General features: G+C 48.4%; 4 protein-coding genes and 1 long non-coding RNA gene across 6 annotated transcripts; 1 reads left to right on the top strand and 4 right to left on the bottom strand.

Moving 5' to 3' along the window:
- The first annotated feature begins 3506 nt into the window (after window positions 1-3506).
- Window positions 3507-7988, top strand: LOC120655142 (protein NDL1-like). 2 transcript variants are annotated; one of them, XM_039932857.1, is made up of 11 exons: window positions 3507-3928; window positions 5891-5990; window positions 6089-6186; window positions 6306-6394; window positions 6485-6545; window positions 6631-6717; window positions 6804-6881; window positions 6966-7022; window positions 7109-7164; window positions 7274-7409; window positions 7496-7988. In XM_039932857.1, exons 1-11 carry the CDS (start codon window positions 3866-3868, stop codon window positions 7715-7717), a joined length of 1047 nt encoding a protein of 348 aa, XP_039788791.1. In that variant the 5' UTR covers window positions 3507-3865; the 3' UTR covers window positions 7718-7988. The 2 variants fall into 2 exon arrangements, with proteins under 2 accessions (XP_039788791.1, XP_039788792.1); XM_039932858.1 differs by lacking the exon at window positions 3507-3928 and adding an exon at window positions 3954-5582.
- Window positions 7989-9192: 1204 nt separating this feature from the next.
- On the bottom strand, window positions 9193-10017 carry LOC120654029. The gene is made up of 4 exons (XR_005666945.1): window positions 9892-10017; window positions 9588-9683; window positions 9430-9493; window positions 9193-9329 (listed from the first exon to the last, which is right to left on the bottom strand). It is a non-coding gene; the product is annotated as an uncharacterized LOC120654029 (long non-coding RNA).
- A 1260-nt stretch (window positions 10018-11277) lies between these two features.
- Window positions 11278-13762, bottom strand: LOC120653956. Its single transcript, XM_039931606.1, has 2 exons — window positions 13449-13762; window positions 11278-11834 (listed from the first exon to the last, which is right to left on the bottom strand). Exons 1-2 carry the CDS (start codon window positions 13662-13664, stop codon window positions 11355-11357), a joined length of 696 nt encoding a protein of 231 aa, XP_039787540.1. The 5' UTR covers window positions 13665-13762; the 3' UTR covers window positions 11278-11354.
- A 3136-nt stretch (window positions 13763-16898) lies between these two features.
- LOC120655143 (UDP-glycosyltransferase 73C4-like) lies at window positions 16899-18754 on the bottom strand. Its single transcript, XM_039932859.1, has one exon. The coding sequence runs from the start codon at window positions 18660-18662 to the stop codon at window positions 17199-17201; it is 1464 nt and encodes a 487-aa protein (XP_039788793.1). The 5' UTR covers window positions 18663-18754; the 3' UTR covers window positions 16899-17198.
- Window positions 18755-20062: 1308 nt separating this feature from the next.
- On the bottom strand, window positions 20063-21106 carry LOC120653957 (mediator of RNA polymerase II transcription subunit 15-like). Its single transcript, XM_039931607.1, has 3 exons — window positions 20935-21106; window positions 20589-20855; window positions 20063-20438 (listed from the first exon to the last, which is right to left on the bottom strand). Exons 1-3 carry the CDS (start codon window positions 21100-21102, stop codon window positions 20283-20285), a joined length of 591 nt encoding a protein of 196 aa, XP_039787541.1. The 5' UTR covers window positions 21103-21106; the 3' UTR covers window positions 20063-20282.
- Between the last annotated feature and the right edge of the window lie 830 nt (window positions 21107-21936).

A 21936-nucleotide genomic window follows, 5' to 3' on the forward strand; every position in this document is an offset into this window, starting at 1 on the left:
ACACTGTAGATTTTACCGTTTTACTGTAGCGGTAACCGTTTTTTTGACTTTTGTATTTTTAAATTTTGAATCGGAAAACACCGGTTACCGCTACCGGTAAATGTTGCCGCCTAGTAGCGGTATCGGTAAATTTTGGCGGTTACTGGCGGTAACCGCCGGTAAGGTGAACACTGGTCCCACGTCCCGCAGGCCCTCCGACAGGGGCCTGCCCCACGTGTCTCCGGCTCTCCGCAGCTGCTCCCTACCGACACCTTGGCGTGGGGCCGTACGCGTGTGCCAGCGAATGGGAAGCCGCCACGTGTCCGGAAGCGACACTAAGAGCACCTCCAGTGTTGTAGAAAAGCGAACCGTGGTTCGATTTCGTCGAACCGTCAACATAGGCCGTGTTTGGTTTTTTACAGGCACATTTCCCGAGAAGAGAATCTCGCATGCATGGAGTACTAAATGAAATCTATTTGCAAAACCTTTTCAGGAATGGGTGTAATTTTTCGAGACGAATCTAATGACAGTAATTAATCGATGATTTGCTATAGTGATGCTACAGTAACCGTCCTCTAATCACGCGGTCAAAGGCCTCATTAGATTCGTCTCGCGATTTACACGGGGGGTTGTGGAGGTGGTTTTGTAATTAGACTTCGTTTACTACTCTAAATTTTTGGCCAAAGGTGCTACAGTAAATCCATGGTTTCTAACCAAACACGTCCATAGTGGGCATCGATGTTTGGGTGTCAGAGTGAAAATCGGATGTTGCAGAGCGGTCGAACCGAGCCGAGTAAAAAATTCTATAAGACCTGACACAAGCCAGCAGTTGGTGCTTTAAACTTCACGGGTGAGCGGAGGAGCTGCCGCGTAGACAGAAAAGGAGGCCATCTACTGAGTGGCGGGGCCCGCTAAACCGATGCACGCACTGTGGGTATCGAACCGCCTGACGAGTTACGGATTTTGCAGAGCAAAATCGCTGAGGTGCTCTAACAACGGCCGTCTGGTGGGCCCGCCGTGGGAAATGCGGGCGTTGTTCGCACGCGGTCCCTCGGTGACATGTGGGGCTGCGGATACGCGGCGAGATCTGAGCCGTCCAAGCGGAGCTCCCAACGGTCGGAATCCTCTTGCTCCGGCGCCGCGATGGGAGGAGGCGACCGAAACTGTCGGTGCCCGTGCCTCCTCTGGACTGACCTGACCAAGCTGACCTGATGACCTCGTGGTGGATTAGGGAATTTACTCGCGGCCCCCCTGTAGTTTCTTCGAATTGCCATGCAGCGCTTAGGGCTTGTAGTTGTAGCTTGTTTTAGTCTCCAATCTCCCCGCTAATCTCGGGTGGTTAGACCCCGGACCGACATTGAGTCAACAGCAGTGATGTTGCCAGGATACCACCATTGAAGTCGGACTTCTCCAGCACCGGGTTATCGGTTATCAATGTTTTGAGCGAAGGAGCCTAGTCGTAACAACGAAACACGCAAGCTTAGATCGCACTCATCTCTATACTTCTAGAACCATTATGTCTCACCATGACGACATTGTTGATCCAAAATCACATGATATTTTGTATAACTCAAATGTGATAAATTGGGTTCACATGCATCTATTCACCGGGATATTCGACTGGCAGCTTAATTTCTTGCTAGATTTCTGCTATGATATTCTTACTGGGCTCGATCTTTTTCATGATTTTAAGCATTTATTAGGGCTCTATATATTATATGCTCGGATATTTTTTCCTTTCAGTTAATTTTCCGCACACAAGGAGAATAGAATGTTCCATGTGGCCCTTAGTTTCACCACACCATTTATTTTCATTCTAAATACAGATCTTGTAATAACTGAGTGCCAAATGAGGTTAAGACTTTTTAGCACGTTCTGTAGGGTCGGTGACATTCCATGGACTGGTTAGTCATTGGGTTGGACTGCTTTTACACTTCGGGTGTGTTTAGTTCCCAAATTTTTTTGGATTTGGCTACTGTAGTATTTTCGTTTTTATTTGATAATTAGTGTCCAATCATGAACTAATTAGACTCAAAAGATTCATCTCATCATTTACAGCTAAACTGTGCAATTGATTATTTTTTTAAACTCCATTTAATACTTCATGCATGTGTCCAAAAATTTGATGTGACAGGAAATCTTGAAAATTTTTGGGAACTAAACACGGCCTTCCGGTAACATGCCAAATGGAGCGAGTAATCAAAGCAGACCGGGGGCTGCGCTGCAATTATAGGAAAGTGCAGGGGCGGCGGAGTGAAATATACGACAGCGAAAGTCCTCCGCGCCTCAGGCTGCCTGCACTAGTATCCGCTACCGCGTCCTAGAGAGCGGTAGCGGAAAATCCTCTGCAGCGGCATACGGAAAGAGCTCCGCAAAAATTGCGGATGCTCCTCGTCTCGCTATTCTGAACGGAGATGGAGGTCCTCCGCTGCTCTGCGGCGGTCCCACCTCGGCTGCGCTGGCGCCATCCCCCAACCACCGCGTGAACCTCCGCCACGCGCCCCTTCCTGCTCCTGCCGCCGCGGGACTTTCTCGCGGGAGCTCGACCGCGAGCTCTGCCGCCAAGCCCCCCTCCACCGCCGCTTGGAGGTCGCCGTCGAGGAGGGGGGAAGGGTGCGCCAGATCCAGCGGAGGGAGGAGGTCCGCCGACCGCCATGGCCTTGCGGGGGAGCTCGAGCTCGAGCAGGCGGACCAGGAGGGCCCCAGACGCGCCGCGTGCGCGTCGCGGACGTACTACGTGCGGAGCCGCCGCATAGTGCGCGCGCCGGAAGCCGCCGCCGGGCCCTCTCCGCCGCCACCACCCGCCCCCACCGCCGGCGCTCGACGCGGCCTGGCCGCCTGCGCCGTTCCGAGCCGCCGCTCCTGCCCGGGCCGCCGCGCGCCGCTCCTGGCCCAGATCCGGCTGCCGGCGCCACTCCTGACCCAAGCCGCCGCGCGCTATTGTGACCTCCGCCTAGGCCGCCCTGCGAGGAAGGAGGAGGATGAGGGGCAGTGCCGGAGGAGGATGAGCCGGCGGGGGAGCCCAAGATCCGCCGGCCGCCACGCGCCATCGCGGCCCGGCCCCGTGCGCCGCTGCGGCCCGGAGGTCAGGGCCGGTGGAGGGAGCGGCGAGGGGCCGCGGTGACCGAGCTAGCCGGCCGCCATGGAGAGGAGGGAGGGAGATAGAGAAATGGCCGACGGCGGAGAGAGAGTGGAGGATGGCGCGGCGCGGCTAGGTCCCTTGGCCGCCGGCCTCGTGGTCGCGCGCCGCGGCCCGCGCGGCTCGGCGCGTCCTCGTCGGCCTCCGCTGCGCTTGCCGTGGCCCCGTGGCGGAGCTCGAGGAGACCACGCCGGCCAGGGAAGGGGGAGGGAGGAGAGCCGGCGGGCCACCTCCGCCCCACCGCGGCCGGCCAGCACAGGGGCGCGAGTAGGAGAGAGAAGGGAGGGAGGAGGGAGAGAGTGGAGAGGGAGTGGTGGTAAAAAGATAAAAAAATCTGAGATGCGGGTCTCGTCTTTGGTAGTTGATGTAGAGTAGAGATATAGAGGATGAATGAGTGTAGAGAAATTGTATAAAAAAAGAGAATTTTGATGACTAGACAAAAATATTTTTTTAGAAAATGAATATAGAGAATCACGAGTGCAGACAGTCTCGAACTCGAAGGCTGGAAGAGAAGAGAGGGGAGAGAGAAAGCGACGCCGAGGAGAGAGAAACCGTGCGCCTACTCCGTCTTCCTTCCTTCCGTCGTTTATAAGCGACGTCGAGGCAGGTGAGGGAGGCGGGGTAGAGAGAGAAAGCTCGCACGAGGCGATTTATAGGGAGGCGAGAGAGGAGGGGCCGGGCCTCCCTGAGTAGCCCCGGCCAGCCAATCTCTCTCGCCTGCGGCGTCGAGCGGGGGCGGCGCCAGGGATGGGGGACTCCGGCGGTTCCGTCGTGTCCATCGACGTCGAGCGCATCTCCTTCGGCGGCAAGGTCCGGGCAGCCCCCACCCTCCTCCCTGCTTGTTTCTTTCTCGGCTGTTTCTGTGCTCTCTGGATTCCCCCCCTTGTTCTTGCTCGCGTGGGTTCTCGGGGTGCTGAAAAGATGCCAGCTTGGTGGTATCTTGAGGTGGTTTTGGGCGGAGAAGGGGATTGGGGTTCTCGAAATTTCTTGGCCCCTGGTCGGAGGATTTGCGTTCATGTCGCAGCATTTGGCCAGTTCAATCACTTGTCGATTACTCGATTCCCTGCCCTCCACTTTATCCCACTCGGATTTGAAGCCCGAAAAGAGTCCCTCTCAATTTTCCCAAGGCCCTGATAAACAGCAACCCCCGCCGTGAAATCCATGGCATGCTGTTTCCGCCACTTGCTCTTGCAACCTGCGATTCTTGAAGCTGCATTTCGCCGGCTGCTCAGCAGTAGCCTTCCGTTGGGCGGCGGGATGGGGGATTTTACGCCGCCGCGTCTCCTGCGGCCGTCGTCTGCCTACGTGCGACCTTCCATGACCTTTTCTTCCATTTTTCGTTGGAGCTCACGGTTGTTGTCTGGCCGTTTGGTGCTTTGCCCAACCCGGCTGGCTTGGCTAGTTAATTCACGTAATCTATAGCTCATCGATTGCCTGTATTTGTGTATTCCTATGCCCCTCGTCACGCAATTTTAGCCCTAAAGATTCCGGTCTGACGCTCTGCTGTTACGTGCTGCTTCGGTGTCCTAACCACCGCTTCTTTTTTCTTGTATCTCCTGTTTGAGCAGGGGTTCGTAATTTGTCTAGTTTTTTGTTTGCGTGGTTGGGCTCGTTTGGTTCACTATGGAGTACTTCTCTGACTAATTGCTTACTCGGGGAATGACTTGGTGCTTTTGGAAATTCGACGGTTATTTCTTCTTAATAGAAAAGGGCGTGAATTTTGTTTTCCTCTTTGTTAAATTTAGATTTTTTACATGCAACTTGTTTGGCGTTGGGGACCTTCAGGTGGTTCAGATGTTTCAGTTTGACTGTGGACTAGTGTCTGAGTAAACGGGTGAAAAATATTAGTGTAGTTTACAAGTCCCTTTCCATGTGAATTTCTCTAACTTTCAATGGTATGCCTGTGAGCTGGCAGTCAAATCATTCCTCTGCACAATATTTATGTGGCAATCACTCTTCCTGTGACAGAAAGGAACTATAATTTGTGTTGTTCCTGGCATATTCTTTGCTTGAGAATTATAGTTATAGCTATTGCTTGTGTAATGGTGGAGGAATCATCTGTGGCTCGAATTATGTTCTGTATCACTTCTCTTTGTTGTCCTCCAAGCAACTTTGTGGAACCATCACTTTAGCACCACTTCATCATAATGAAACTATTATATTCTCCTCTTTTTGCTAGCATCTTGTCAGCCTTTTAGTATTCTATACAGAAAACAAACATCCTTCAATCATGAAGTCATCACCTTTGCGTCATTTGGGAGAAATCCTTGCCTTGAAGCCTCAGGGGAGGACTCCAAACTTTTCTCCCCTGAAAGACATAGTCACCTAATTTCTTTCTTGACCGGGTTTAAAGGACCATTTCTCTTTGCATGGTGTTTCTAGGCTGTACCACGGCTACCGCTGACAGCTTAGTTGCAGTATGGAGAAACAGAAAGTGCATGACAGCCTAACTGTTAAGCATTAGGTTGGTATAAATAGCTTTACTTGATTGACACTGCTGATAATTGTATAATCTACATCCACATCTCCACTTGACTTGACATATGGTACATGCGCTAGCCTTAAACAATTGTTGATTTGGTACTCACATGTCTTCTGCCATCATCAGCAGATGCATGGCTTCAACTGTAAACATTAGTTGGTTCTTATTTTCTAGCAAAACTGCAACATGTAAAAAATCAAGATTCCTCGTGTTGAGGTTTTCTTTAGGAATTCTCACTGTCTTTTTCCCATATTATATGACATGTTCTTTTTCTTTCCTTGTTTATTCAGGAACACCATATACAAACGAATTACGGACCTGTATCTGTTGCGGTTTATGGTGACCATGACAAGCCTGCTCTTGTTACTTACCCAGATATTGCTCTAAACCGTAAGTACTAACCACATGTCTAGAAAGATACTAAATTTTCCTGCTAATTGTTCCTGCAATGACATGTATTCAATTGCTTCATTGGTATAACTTGTCAGATATGTCTTGCTTCCAAGGATTATTATTCTGCCCTGAAGCTGCTTCACTGCTGCTTCACAATTTTTGTATTTACCATATTAGCCCCCCAGGACACGAGGTTAGTAGTTTACAATTTACTACTAGAAAATAAAGCTTTCATTTGACCAACACGATGCATCCGTCTGTTGTTTGATGACCTCACTATTGCCTCTTCATTTATATATGACAATCATGCAGTTAGGAGCTGCTCCAATTTCACCAAATGCTCCTATACCATCTGTTGACAATTTGGCAGATCAGGTTGCAGATGTCCTTGATTTCTTTGGGTAATGCTCTATCAAATTATCTCATAAATCTAGAACTCTAATGCTTGTGGGAATAATCTTATGCTGTCTGGTTTAATTTTCTCCTTCCAGATTAGGCTCTGTCATGTGCTTTGGTGTCACTGCGGGTGCCTATATTCTAACTCTGTTTGCAGTATGTGCTTCTTTGAAATTAATTTGTTATATCTACTGCTTGTCCCACCATAACGTTTTATTGAATGATGTTTTCTTTGTTGCAGTCAAAATATAGAGAGCGTATATTAGGTCTTATCCTTGTTTCACCTCTATGTAAAGGCCCCACTTGGACTGAGTGGTTATACAGTAAGGTAGCTTTTCTGCAAATGGCTCTATGCTCCTCTGGTTTACACATTTATCAAAACCACATGACTGTATTGACAAGTTATATTGTCAGGTGATGTCCAATTTGCTGTATTATTATGGGATGTGTGGGTTGGTGAAGGAGTGCCTACTTCAGCGCTACTTCAGCAAGGTTGATGATTTATTTTGATGTTATCCATGTTGCATTTCCTTGGTTGCTCTTGAATTTTTTCTTATGATATCTTGTAATCCTTAGGAAGTGCGAGGGTTCTCTGAACTACCCGAATCAGACATAGTGCAGGCTTGTAAAAGCGTAAGTGCCACTGGGCTTCTACTTTATTACTATTCTGTTTTCGTTTGAATGTATTAATTGTTAACATCGTTCGCTGCATCTTGTAGTTGCTAGATCAGCGGCAGAGCATGAACGTATGGCGCTTTGTACAGACGATGAATGAGTGCGTACACATCTCATACTTGTTTATTTCAATGGTTATGCAGTGGAGTTTTACCCCCTACCAAATCTAGACAAAGTTACCATACCTAATTGCTTCTAATGATTTTCAGGAGATACGACTTGACTGAACAGCTGAAGCAGCTTCAGTGTAGAACCTTGATTTTTGTTGGAGAGAATTCTCAGTTTCACAGCGAGGCTGTTCACATGACATCAAAGCTCGATAGGAGATACTGTGCTCTAGTTGAGGTAACTAACAATCCTGCATTTCTCTCTATCATCTAAACTGTTGCTGGTTTCTATGTTCTGAATCAGGCAAATGGCATGCATTGCAGGTCCAAGCATGCGGGTCACTCGTAACCGAGGAGCAACCGCATGCAATGCTTATACCAATGGAGTACTTCTTCATGGGATACGGCTTGTACAGGCCGAGCCAGCTCGACTGCAGCCCGCGCAGCCCCCTGAGCCCATTCTGTATATCGCCGGAGCTCCTGTCACCCGAGAGCATGGGAGTGAAGCTAAAGCCGATCAAGACACGAGTCAGGCTTGAAATGTAGGAAAGGTGAATAAGGGGGTGGTGCTTAGGGCTGACATGGTGAGAGTTTAGGCTAACCCGTGGGTCTGTCTTAATTTTTTGAGCTAAAGTGAAGTGAGATACCTGTTATACTGCCATGTATATATAGGAATGCTAGGTTGGTGAGCTTGGGCGGGTTGGGGCGGTTCTTGTATTCTTTGATTTTTAGACTGATGAAACCTGTAAATTGGTATACATTGTTTATCAAAAGAAAGCAAAGGAAATAATAATAGCGGAAGGTGAGTTGTTCCCAATCATTTGCTGTCTCTTTCCCTTCCCTGTCTTGAAGGGGAGAAGAATGTTCCTGTGAGCTGGTCTTGTGAACTCCTAGATTCAGTGTAAAGGTTTATGCCATCGTTCTGGCTGAAGCTACTAGCATATGGTTGGCTTGTCGCGTTGTTTTTCAATAAAGAATGTCCTCTTCAGATACTGGTTCCCAAAGAAGCATATATGCACGGAAGTGACCTGTATTTGTGCGGTTTGTTTAGTGTTTGATTCCTTTGTTTGCTTAGGACTTGTACTAGGAATGCACATACAGGCAGGTGCCAATTGGCTTGTAATTCTGTCATGTTGATGTGTCCTGCTGTAAGCATATCAGCATATGTGCCCAACTATCAGCTAAGTGAATCTGTCAAATTGCTCTGCATATCACGTCTGTCAAATAGATGCCAAAATAAATCCCTCAGCCTGTGTTTGTTGGAAACCGGCTTGTTCATACATTGAGCATCTTGCAGTGTGTCCAGATGGCATTACATTGTTGTCCCCAATTCCCCATGATCTGGACCAGATGGCTCCCTTGACGCACAGCTAAGCTACAGGTCCTTATTTGCATGACAGTGCTGGTGTAACCACCGAAATGCACGCGTGATAAATCGTCCCTCCATCGCTCCAGCCGAGTGGCGTCACATCGGCTCCAACCTCTTTCTGCAAAGTTGAGCCCTCTGCCCAATCGTGGGATGGTAGCAGGAGCAGCCTCGTCAGCCTCTTTCTTCAACCAGTGTTTGCTGGCCGGCCTGTTGTTGCTTGGGTTGCCATGTTTGAGACACCATGATTTCAAAGCGTTTGCTGACCTGACCGGTTCTGTATTCCTGGTGGATCACTGCAAGATTTGGTACGGGCGTGTGATAAGAAAAAAAGAGATTTGGTACGGGCATTGTTGCTCCTAGGAGATAGATACGCCCTATCTAGTGCTTAGGCACCTCTGGATGGCAGCACAGTCAGTTCCCAGACTACATGCATGTTCTTATGTGGCTCATTTGTCAGATCCATCTTTTTTATGGATAAAAGAGATACATCTCCGGTCTCTGCACCAATTGGTCATTTTTATACTCGAATACTGAATCTCTCCTATGTAATATTGCAAATGGTCATTTTCACATGAGTACAAATTGTGCAACATCACATCTTAACACAAAGGGAACACCCCCCCCCCCCCCTCCCCACACACACACGCACACACAAACAAAAGGGTAAACGGCCATGGAAACAGCAGCCTTCATCACTAGGCTGTTGGTGGAACGAGGAATTCGGACGCATCAGTGCCTGGTGCTGTGCTGACAAGAGCCATGTGGGCGATCAGGTCCAGAATCCGGTTGCTGGATCAAAGCAGATTGAGAAAGCGAAGGAAACTTGAGGCCAGTTGCAGATTTAACCTTCAACAAACAATGCGACAAGTAGCAGCAAGGTCTCTCTCACCTGTAGGCCCACTCGTTGTCGTACCATGACACAAGCTTCATGAAGGAAGAGCTCAGTCCAGTTTCTTCAAAAAAAAAAAAAGCTCAGTCCGACGCCAGCCCTGGCGTCAAAGATGCTCGACCTGATCGATATACGAAAGCAGAGGCAATTTTAACCACCTTAATTAGGTTATGTGCCTGGATTATTCGATTAATAATCACCTGGAATCTCCAACAAAGTCATTGGAAAACAACACAGACATTTGGTATTGGAACCTGAAAGAGCATGTCAGTGAGTTTCCCATTCAGCTCAGGTAGGACTTTTCCAACAGCCTTATAGTAGTGAAAAATCAATCAGCTAAAGGTAGAAGTTTTTCTTTTTTAAAAAATAAACATACACACACTGACACACAGTGTGCCTTTTACCTTATGGGTCCGTTTGGATGTGTATGTAGAGAGAAAAAAAAAAGAATCCAAACGCTACCTAAGAATTGTTGATGCGTCAGTGGGGCTAGTAATGACATTTTGGCCAACAGCACAACACCACCACGTCCTTTTCTCCAATCCTTCATGGCTTCATCCAAGGACTGTCAGTGTCAGCGGTGTTCTGGTGACCAGGACATGGAAAATAAGATTCTTTTTTTTCTTGACATGTAACTTAAAGTTAGCACACGACTTTATGGATAAAGAGACTTTGCAATGATCAGTAGCAAACCTGTTATGGCATGAACAATTGTCATGAGGCCCTCAATAATGCCAAATTCCTCATGACCAACCTGCACGCCGTGGCCTACAAATAAATGAGTGTCATTGGGATGATGGTAGAAAATGTGAATTTTGAACCACAACAACAGTCTATCGTGGGTGTCATGTATCGTTGCTCAACACAAAAGGACACAAACAAGGAAAAAGCTAGGCAATGCTAAGTGTTGACGCAAATCTCGGTCAACACACGAACGCACTAGATCGTGCGGCGCGAGAAAGAGCTCGATGCAGCTCTCTCTGCGTGGAGCGGTCAGACCGATCTAAGAATCGGCGACGACCGACGAACGCGAACCCGGGAGGGACCCCGTCAGGGTAGGCGTACGTAGGGTTGTTCTAGGATCGGCAGGCCACCTAGAACGCCTTCAAATGTCACGGAGATGAGGGAAGAACAGCAGAGGGGGTTGGAAAAGATAGGGTTTGGAGAAAAGGATAAAAAGTAGAATTTGTATTGATTTTGTTCGATTGGGTTCTCTAATCGGCCGTGACCCTTTATATTTATAGGGTGGGGTGGACTTATCCCGCAAGAAATCCTGTTCACAGATCTAAATCTATAAAAATCTCTAGTTTTACTCGGACTCTACCTGGACCGGTCAGACCGGTCGGACCTACCAGTCAGACCGGTCGGCCCCTGCCGAACAGGCCATAGTGCCTTGACCGGTCAGACCGCTCGGTCATACCGGTCAGACCGGTTGGTGCCAATTTTGGCTGTCAACAAATGCCCCCCTGTTTTTTGGTAAAGCTTGCTTACCAAAAAATATTCTTCTGAGCCAAAATTGTCTAAGGGCGATGATTAACACTACATCGGCCATGTTTTGCTCAAGTCAATGTTGAAACAACTTGTTTGGGCCGCCACACCTTCTTCATTGTCGCTGACGTCTTTGGCACGGTCTCCACTTGTTGTCCCATTGCCTCCTTCTTGCGCATACGTTGCAGCCTTCGCTTCTGAGTATGAGACAAACCTGAGGGACACCACCTTGGCTGTAAATACTTTGAATCTTGCTCCTTGCTCTTCCCATTCTCTTTGCTGCAATCAACATCTTGCTTGACCGGATTATTGCTAGCAACAATCGGTCTTTGTAATAATGCATGATTTGGATACATATGAGGACATTGAATATAATATGATTGCATATGCATCCTACTATAATCCATAGGTGTATAAAAGTAAGGATACCAGCAATACTATGGAGCAATCGGTCCACTAGATGAAGTATAATTACTTTGACTCGATTGTTCTTGATGTCTTGACGGTGATTCCGTTTCCTTGACTTTGCTTGGTGGCCCCTTCTGTCTCTGAGCAATCCCTTCCTTCTCATATTTAGCCAAGAGTTCTTTAAAACTCGGCATTGTCTTAATTTTGGAGGAGTTCCCAGATTTACTGGGCGCACCGGTCAGACCGGTCCCATTACCGGTCAGACCGGTCGAACCGATCAGACCGCCACTGTGGCCGGTCAGACCGGTCGACTTGTTGTCGGCCTTCTTCTTGTCTTGCCCCCCGAGTGTTTTTGCACCTTGAGGGATCTCCTGTGTCAGCTTCTTTTCAGGTCTTTCATCACCAATAACTACATTCTTCCCCTTGGTTGATTCGGCTTGACTCGGCCGAACTAGCACTTTAGGATTTTTCAATTCCAACACATGCACTGGGAAAGGATTCTGATCAACCTACATATTAGGAGTAACCAATCGTCCTTCATTAATGGCCGATTGAATCTGTCTACGTAACACGTTGCAATCATTAGTAGCATGTGAAAAAGTATTATGAAACTTGCAATATGCTCGCCGCTTCAACTCTTCAGGCGGCGGTAGAGTATGTGACATTTTGACGTATCCAATCCTATATAACTCATCAAATATCCTTTCGCACTTGGATACATCAAAAGTAAATTTTTCATCTTGCCGGTTTTTCTGAATCGGCTTAAGAGCAGAACAAGTAAATGGTTTAGCTTGAGATGGCCAAGCAAACTCAGCAGCATACACATCATTAGATTCATCGTCCGAACAATTTGAATTGCATTCTAAAGTATGCACACTAGAACGATGATGTCTTTGAGACTCTTGAGGCTCTTTGCTTCGGCTTACTATAGCCAAAGCTCTTTGATGCACCTGAGTAACGGTAAAGAAATCATAGCCCTCTAATCTTTCTTTAATATGAGAGCGCAAGCCATTAAAAGCCAAATCAGCTAAATCTTTTTCTGTAATATTCACATTAAAGCATCGATTTTTTGTATCGCGGAATCGTCTTACATAATCATTGACAGATTCATCACGCGATTGTCTAACCGATGTTAAGTGAGACAACTTAAGCTCATCATGCCCACAGAAAAAGTGCTCATGGAACTTCTGCTCTAACTGTTCTCATGAGCCAATAGAATTAGGTGCCAAAGATGAAAACCATGAGAAAGCGGTTCCAGTTAAGGATAAAGAAAATAAACACACTTTCAACTCGTTTATTGAACCAGCTTCTCCTAATTGGGCAAGATACTGACTAATATGCTCAAAAGTACTCCTAGTATCTTCCCCACTGAATTTAACAAACTTAGTCAACCTAAAACCAGCAGGGTATGCAACCGAATCAAACGAAGTAGGATATGGCTTTTGGTATGTGCGGGTTTTGCTTCTAACATCCACTCCAAAACTTTCTCTAAGCAGATTAGCCAAATCATTCTTATAATCAGTAAGCATTTTATCAAAATTACTTGAAGAATTTGGCTGTGTGGATGTAGATACCTCTCGCTGGTTTGAAACAAACTGACCGGATGGACCGGTCAGACCTGTCGGTACGACCGGTCGGACCGGTTGGGGGGAACCGGTCTGACCGGGCTGACATACCGGTCTGACCGGTCTCTGCCGGTTTTGCCAACGCTGCACATATCGGTCGAACATCTCGTCGGAGATAGGACCGGGGTGTGGCACTGAATTCCTGGAGATTTCTAGTGGTGTGTACTGAACAATCTCGTTCGTTCGGCTAATGTTGGCCGAACCAGGAATACTCATAATAGGATCAGTGTATGTGGGTGTAACAGTTTGACCACTGAAATAATTTATCGGCATCCCATATTGAGGTTGACTCGTAGGAGATGCTGCCGATGGTTGAGGAACATAAAATTCAGAAGTAGAAACAGATGGAGGTTCATCGGCTGATTCTGTTTTCTTACCAGCCGATTCCCTTTCCTTAGAGCTAAGCCAATTAACCCAATAAACATCACGCTCAGCTAACAATTTCTGAATTTGTTACATAGTAACACCAGAAGGTGGAGCAGTTGCAGCAGGTGTTACCTCAGTAGATGCATCCGAGGAAGTAGAAGTGAAGTCAATCTCTTTGATCTTGGTGACCTTGCCGCCTCGACCGACCTTGATGCTCGCAAGCGCTGCTTGTAGATCTTCTTCATCACGCTTCTTCTTGCGCTCCTCCAGCAGCAAACGAACGTCCTCCGGAAGATGCTCATATGAAGGGATGATGTTCTCCTTGTCGATTTCTGTATTGGAGCCCATCTTCTTTGGAGTAGATTAGATCGGTTCTATTAACCAAGATCTTTCTTTCCCAGCGGAGTCGCCAAAAAGTATGTTGACGCAAATCTCGGTCAACACACGAACGCACTAGATCATGCGGCGCGAGAAAGAGCTCGATGCAGCTCTCTCTGTGTGGAGCGGTCAGACCGATCTAAGGAACCGGTCAGACCGGTCGCCGGTGAGAATCGGCGACGGCCGACGAACGCGAACCCGGGAGGGACCCCGTCAGGGTAGGCGCACGTAGGGTTGTTCTAGGATCGGCAGGCCACCTAGAACGCTTTCAAACATCACGGAGACGAGGGAAGAACAGCAGAGGGGGTTGGAAAAGCTAGGGTTTGGAGAAAAGGATAAAAAGTAGAATTTGTATTGATTTTGTTCGATTGGGTTCTCTAATCGGCCGTGACCCTTTATATTTATAGGGTGGGGTGGACTTATCCCACAAGAAATCCTGTTCACATATCTAAATCTATAAAAATCTCTAGTTGTACTCGGACTCTACCTGGACCGGTCAGACCGGTCGGCCCTTGCCGGACAGGCCATAGTGCCTTGACCGGTCGGCCCTTGCCGGACAGGCCATAGTGCCTTGACCGGTCAGACCGCTCGGTCATGCCGGTCAGACCGGTTGGTGCCAATTTTGACTGTCAACACTAAGTGACCTTGGCAAATGGAGCAAGAAGTGGTCACTACACCAGCCTCTAAAGTTGGCAACCAAATTCGCATGCTCAGTGCCGTTCTCGCTACAATGAGGGCAGGCAAGTGAGGCAACATTGCTGATCCTCTATTGCTACTGTTAGAAAAAAGGGAAAATTCGATTCATGCCACCACAACTCCGTGAAATTGGGTTTCACGTTGAAAATCATGCCACTCAATGGCATCGATTTCAACATGAAATCAAAAATCGTGAAATCACGAATCGAATTTTCCCTAGAAAGGATCATTTTGATCCATGCCACTACAATTTCTTGAAGTTGGATTTCATGTTGAAATCCATGCCATTGAGTGGCATGATTTTGAACGTGATACCCAATTTCACGGAGTTGTGGTGGCACGAATCGAATTTTCCCTAGAAAAAAGATATCACAGTTGCTGGGTGATGAGCAGCAGAGCCACATTGCTCATGATATGCTTGCTGGGCTGTCCGGTTGAAAAACCAGTCGGTCTGTGCCATGGAAACAAGCGGACGGAATTTGAAAGACGGAACCGATAGGTTTTGGCCCATACGCTGACTTAAAGGCCCATCAGTGTGAACTCAATTGGGCTGCATTTGTTTCATATGTCACGCTAATTCCACTGAAAAGAAGAACAATGATGTCACCATAAACCAAGTGAATGATTATGGAGCGTTTAAATCTGGATTTTTTGAGAAACTTTTTGAGAGCATGGCCTCAATCTCCCAACTGAAACTAGGGTTTTGCAGGAGGTCGAAACAGAATTAATTAATGCCGTAGGAGAAGAATGAAAAAAAAGGAGGAAATAGCCAATTTGACACTACCAAAGTTACTAATTCCTTCATTGGTCCTCGGAAGTTGAAAATTCCCTATAGGACACTACTTTAAACTTTCATTCCTAAAATGACACTGCCGTCAATTTGAGGCACTAACGGTGTTAAGTGGCACGTGAAAAGACCATTTTGCCCTTGAATCAAATTAATGTGTTTTGTTTTCATGAAGTTATATCTGCATAGCAGGGGCATTATTTCGGCACTATTGTTGTTTATCACTTGTTTTTTAATTATTTTGGCATTATTTCAGCATTCATGAGGGCATGGCAACATGCTATTCGCAAACAAGATAGGTTTAGAAATCGCGCTATTTAGCATGAAACTGGTAGAATAAGCGACCATAATTTGTTTGATATGCATGTTTGATACATGCATACATGTACTTTTAGCTCGCAGTAGGTTCACCAAACTGCACCATGGCACCATGGCTCATTACCACTCGTAACTGCGGATCCGGTTCCTTTGAAGTTGCTGAACCTACCCAGAGAGAGGTAAGTTGCTGTAGGCCATTCGTTGGGCATCCAACGGCTCCGTCATAAAACATGGGACTTGCTATATATATTCAGCCCATGTTGATCATACGACTCATAAACAAATAGCCCTAACTGCCACGCGAGACATTATATCTGTTTGCTCACTAACATATAAAAGAAAAAGAAACAGCATTCATGCTGGCGTCGTGCATCTCGCCGCCACCCACAAAGCTGGTGTCGCAGCTCACTCATCGCCTTCCACCGTATATTTTATACATCTGTTGATGTCAATTCACTATGGCAAATTGATCAAAACTTCAGTACAGAAAAAAAAACAAATGTATTTCACCTGATCCGAATACTGAAGGGATCCCTGAAAATTAAATAAACAAGTTTTTTTTTAATAAAAAGCTGCAGTGAGAACAGGGGAAGGTTGGGAAAGTCTAAAGCAATCTGACGTTGATAACTTGATTAATTACAATGAGTCGTTTATGAGAAAAAAGAAGCCTTAAAAGGGAAGATTACTTAGATAGATTTTGCCTAAGATTGCAGTGCAGAGAAGCTTGTCCCGTGCGGCAAGGCGATAGTCAGCTTCGCTCGCGTCTCGTCCCACACTTTTTCTGTCGTTTTCGCTGTTTTTCTTTTCTTTTGTGTGTTAGCAAACAGATATAACCTCCCTCGTGGTAGTTTGGGCTATTTGACCAACTCACCAACATTGAATATATGGAGCAAGTCCCGTGTTTTATGACGGGCCGTAGGATGCCAAACGAATGGCCAGTAGCAACTTACCTGCCTCTGAGTCTGAGGTAGACTCTAACAACTTGAGAGCAACAGATCCGTGCACGACGGCGTTGTCCGAGTTGGACTCGAGCAGGAACGGCGCCCAGTAGAACTCCACTGTCGTGTCGTAGTCCCCGGCGGCGAACACCGTGTGCTGCTGGTCCGGCGACATCCGGAATGGCGACCTGGCTCCGGCGTCCGGGATGGCGGACTGGAGCAGGAGCACCATGGACGAGAACTGCCCGCGGCCCTGGGAGTCGCCCACGAACAGCATCCGCTTGCCGCGCAGCGCCTCCAACATGTTGGAGTTAACTCGCCGTTACGGAAAGTGATATGTTCGTACTCGGTGCGGAGGTTCTGCGCCGTCGACTTCCACACCCGCTCGTCGCGTCGTCCGGATCGCCTCCCACGTCGACCTCCACATTGGATTTGGAGCTGCCTGGAACGAAGGGCAGCGTTTTCTGTTCTTTTTTCTCTTCTTGTTGAAACGGAAAACAGAGCAGCCGATCAAGGCGCGCACGTCGCGGGATAACGTCCATCCTCACGCTCCACGCGCGCGGCGTCCACAAACCGGAGCTCGCGAGCATGTTACTGGAACAAAACATGCAATGCAGTTCTAACTACAGGCGTGCACAGGATTACTAACACCGGAGCTTGCTAACCAAACAGTGGAAAATCCAAACCGAAAACAGAGAAATAAATGAGACACTCTTATTCTTAAAGGAAAAAAAAAGACAAGCTTCATGAGCTCAAACCAGAGTATCAGACCGTCGTCCCTGCACCAGCCGATTTTTCTTTGATGAGATCATCAATCAGGCGTCGCAGGTCGCCGTGCGAGGACCCACCTTCCGCCATGGCCGCATGAGCCTTTGCGGAGAGCTCCTTGGCCCTGCTCCTCGCGGCGTCCCCTGCCCCTCCGGGCTCCATGAACTTGGCCACCGCTCGTGCCACTGCCTCGCTCGGGACCAGCTCGTGCTCTTCGTACCTCGTGCTCCTCACCCCGGCACCCTCCGGCCACAGGCGTTCGCCAATCTTGAGCACCTCCGTCACGAACCTCTCAGTGATGAACTGCTCGAACACCTTCGGCCACGTCAGCACCGGCATGCCGGCCACGACGGTCTCCTGGACCGAGTTCCACCCGCAGTGCGTCACGAACGCCCCCACCGCCGGGTGTGCAAGGATCGCCGTCTGCGGGGCCCACCCTGTGACGACCATCCCTCTGTCCCCGACGCGCTCCTTCCACCCCTCCGGCAGCACCCATTCCTCCAGCCTGACCACCCACAGGAACGGCTTCCCGGAGGCTTCTAACCCGAGGGCGAGCTCGCGGGGCTGAGCCTCAGATGTGTGAGACAAGGTGCCGAAGCACAAGTACACGACCGACTGGGCTGGCTTCCTGTCCAGCCAGTCGATGCACCGTGAGCCGTCGTCGCCGGCGGCCAGCTGCGGTGGCGGCGGCAGTGACAAGGGCCCGACGAAGTAGGCGTGTTTCATGTGCCGCATGTACATTTCGCAATACCTGTCCTCCAGATCGAAGAAAGTGTTCACGATGAGTCCGAAACAGCTACTGTGCGCTGAAGTTAATTGGTCTCGGCTGGCGCGGACGCCGTCTTGACTCTGGCTCCTCAACCCCTCAGGCAGCTCGGTGACTGGGATCCGTACGTCCGGTGGTAGAAACCCGGGAAGAGCCACCGCCCCGCCCCCGCCGGTGGCCTCGGCACCTGTCAAACAGGACAGGGCCAGCATCGGGAACGCCCCCATGGCGTGGAGCGTGACGCACGGCACGCCGACACTGGCGGCGATGTCGGTGTTCCAGTGGAAGAGTATGTCGGAGACGATCGCGTCGGGCGAGAGGTCCTTGACGAGGCCCTCGTGCCCCGGCCGCATTAGCTGCTCGTCGCTGCCGACGGCGTCGATGCGCCACGCGTCCGCAGCCTTGACGGCGGAGTGGTTCTCGACCCCTGGTGGGAGGCCGTCCACGGCCGGGAACGCGTACGTCGCGATCTGGACCGCGGCGGCGTGGCGGCTGGGACCGCGCCGGGCGAGCGCCGACCGGAGGACCGGGACGTTCGCTGGGGTGACGGCGACGGTGGCCTCGACGACACCCGGCCGGGCCGCGGCGAGGTGGAAGGCGAGGTCCGCGAAGGGGCCGATGTGGCTGGTGGCGAAGAAGGGGATGAGAAGGACGCGCAGCTTCTCTCTCTGCGGCGGAGGGGAGGCCATGGGCATGGTTCCTTGCAATCTTCAGCCGGTGGCTGGGCTGGCTGGGGCAGCCGGTGTAGAGCATCTCGTTGCTTTAACAAGCCCGATCGATCGTCTATGGAGTAAACAATCGATGCCACGTGCTTCACCCGGTAGATGTAGGAAATTAAACATGTACAGAGTAAACGACAAGATCGCTTTCAATTCTTCGTTTATGGAGTAAATAATCAATATCACGCGCATCACGAGCTGAGATAAATATAATGTAGGAGCTGCCCCCTACAGGGCTGTGGGCTGGCAGTCTCTCTGCATGCCCCCACCATCATCGCCTTGATCATCTGCATCAGCATCACCTTCATCTTCATCAATTTGTGAACACTCATCACAGAATATAGTATGAGTTAAAAAAACAGATAATTAATAATTAAATTTATTTAGTGGTTTTTAAATTTTAGCATACCTTCAGCAACTGAACTGACAAGGTTCTGTTGAATTGCAAACACTGAACATTTTCATAGCTTCCTTTTTGGAACTTCTTTTTGTACCTTTGGTTCGTCTATCCCTGATGGAAGTAAGTGCACAGTTTATTAATCCTGTCAAAATAATCATGTTAAATTACAAAGACATATAAGAGGGGTTACCAACAGCCTTGCACGTTTCGTATACATCCTCTTCTTTCTAGGAAAACGAATAACAGGATTTTGCTCAAGGAGATTACTCTTGTCTTCCCAACCAATCTCCCCACCAGAGTAAAACAGAGGGTAAGCTAATGGATCATAACAACCATGGTATGCTGTAATGAAGTGTGGGTGGCCAGAGTTTGAATATACCATTATACTCCTAGTAAATTTAGGTTTCTAATCGGATCCATCTTGCCATATGGCAGCAACCTGCTCCATTGCAGGTGCATTATATCTCATTTGATCCACTGATGAAATACTGGTCCATTGCAGGTGCATTCACTACAGGAAATAGTGGGTTTGCCGTGTGCCAAAGCACACGGCAAAGACCCAAAAACACTCTGGCAAAGGATTTCCCGTGTGTTACACACGGTAAACAGCGTACGGCAAAGCTCGGCCGGCATACAGGGTGTTTGCCGTGTGCCCTTTTTCGGGCACACGGCAAAGCCATTGCCGTGTGTTTTATCGGGCCCACGGTAAAATAAAGTTACCCCGTCGACCCAGCATGCCACGTGGGCTGTTTGCTGTGTGCCACATGGTCAGGCACACGGCAAACAATGCCACCTTTGCCGTGTGCCACGTGGACAGGCACACGGCAAAGAATGGCAGCTTTGCCGTGTGCCTTGCCATGGCACACGGCAAAAAATGGTGGCACACGGCAAAATTAATTTTTCAGATTCCTTTTTTTGTTTAATCACAAATATTTCAGATTCCAATCAAATTAACATCACAGACAATTCATATATATTGCATCAAATGTCACGATCATTTCATATATCACAATTTGCATCACATTCAATCCATAGAAGTCCAAATGCAAATATAGCAAATATCGCAATGCATACAAGCCCAAATGTAGTCGATACAAGTCCATACAAGCACTGGTAGTTCATACATGTCCATACAAGCACAAGTTCAAACGATAGTCTATACAAAGAGTGCATGTCCATACAAGCACAACTCACGACTATGGTGGCGGCGGCGGTGGCGGGTGCTGCGACCACGAAGGGTTCTGCTGGAACTGCTGCAGGTAAGTCACCCATTGAGGAGGCGGCCACACATTCTGAGGCATCGGCGAAGGGGACATTTCTGTTGGCCCATCATTTGATGTCGCCGATTGAGGCTACAAATTCAAAGTCATTAATTTGAAGTCTTTGTTTCTAAGACATTGTTTCTAAGTCTTTGTTTCTAAGGCATTGTTTCTAAGTCATGATAGAGTTGTCTATTAGTCAAATAACGATAAATAAAATTAGAAGGTTGTGAAATCGCTCACAGGAGTAGGGGTAGCTGCACGCGCAGGGATATTAGTCTGAGTGAATTGCGGTGGTGAAAGATCCATTTGCGAGCCCAAAGTCTGCATGAACTGAAAAGCCAGGGCCAGCTGCATCTGATTCTGTTGGGAGGCTTCCTGTGTCTGCCGAAGGTCTTGCTGCATCCTCTCCCCCTCGGCCGGCCACGCCTGCTGCTGTGCCTGCTGCTGTGCCGCCCACGCCTGCTGCTGTGCTAGGAGCTGTGCTTCAAAGTCCCGTTGCATCTGGGCCTACAAAATTAGATTGCATGGTTAGAGTACCAAGAAACATTTGTCAAAATTAATAAACTTTTGCTGTAACAGAAATAACCTTCAGTGCCTCCATCTGGATCTCCGTAGTGCTTTGACGTGGGCGTATGGCCGGGCTAGAGCTGGTGCTCCTGGCTCGAATCTGCGCGAGAGTAGGAGTACTGGCGGTGTCAATCAAGCTGTCTCCAATCCAGTACCGGCCATGGTTCTTCCCTCCTCCCACCCTCATCACGACTTCTACATCAATGGGCTCCGTGCTCAGAACAAAGTCCGGCTAATTTCGACTAGCCCAATATTCGGGGTACGTCTCACAGCTTGAGGATCAAACCAATGACATTTGAATATGACAGGCTTCAGAGGTACGGACCCATGAAACAACAGTTCGTATATTTCTTCAAGTGTTCTGTAGTACTCGAGCCCATCATCTCCTGGCGTGAAAACTCCGGTATTTGTTGTTCTTCGATTGGGCCGAATCTGCTCGTGCTTTGTTGTATGAAAGCGATATCCATTCACGTCATAAGCTCCAAACGACTTGACCCTATAGGCAAAGCCATTGGCAACCTGCCGCAACTCGGCACTCATCGACGCATCGTTTTGTGCCTGCAAGTTCGTCATATTATTCGCACGTACGAGCAACTTGTAATGTCATATACTACAAACGAGCAGAATTGGACATTACCTTCTGTTTGAACCAAGAAATGAAATCAGGACTTCCATTTCCTGCGCCCTGTCTAAGTAGGGTCTCAGTTTCATGGAGGCTAGGCGCCCTTGATCGACGCCAGAATTTGCATATGAAATTCTCTATACAAAAGACGAATGATAGGGTTGGATGCAGAAAAGGGAAATGACTTGAGAACTAAATGAATGCTGAGAACTTACTCTATGTAGGGCAAAACTTCGGAAAGATTGGTCAACACATATAGCATGATAGCACACCACTCTTGAATATCCAAGGTCTTGATGGTTGCAGCACTTGCACTTCCGAGTTGGCCTCGAAAAAGACTCAGGGTGGAGTTAGATTCCGCAGTATTGTAACGAGGGAGTGGATTGTGGACGCTAGGAA

The sequence above is a fragment of the Panicum virgatum genome, chromosome 1N, assembly GCF_016808335.1.
Source record: "Panicum virgatum strain AP13 chromosome 1N, P.virgatum_v5, whole genome shotgun sequence".
In the NCBI taxonomy this organism is placed as follows: domain Eukaryota; kingdom Viridiplantae; phylum Streptophyta; class Magnoliopsida; order Poales; family Poaceae; genus Panicum; species Panicum virgatum.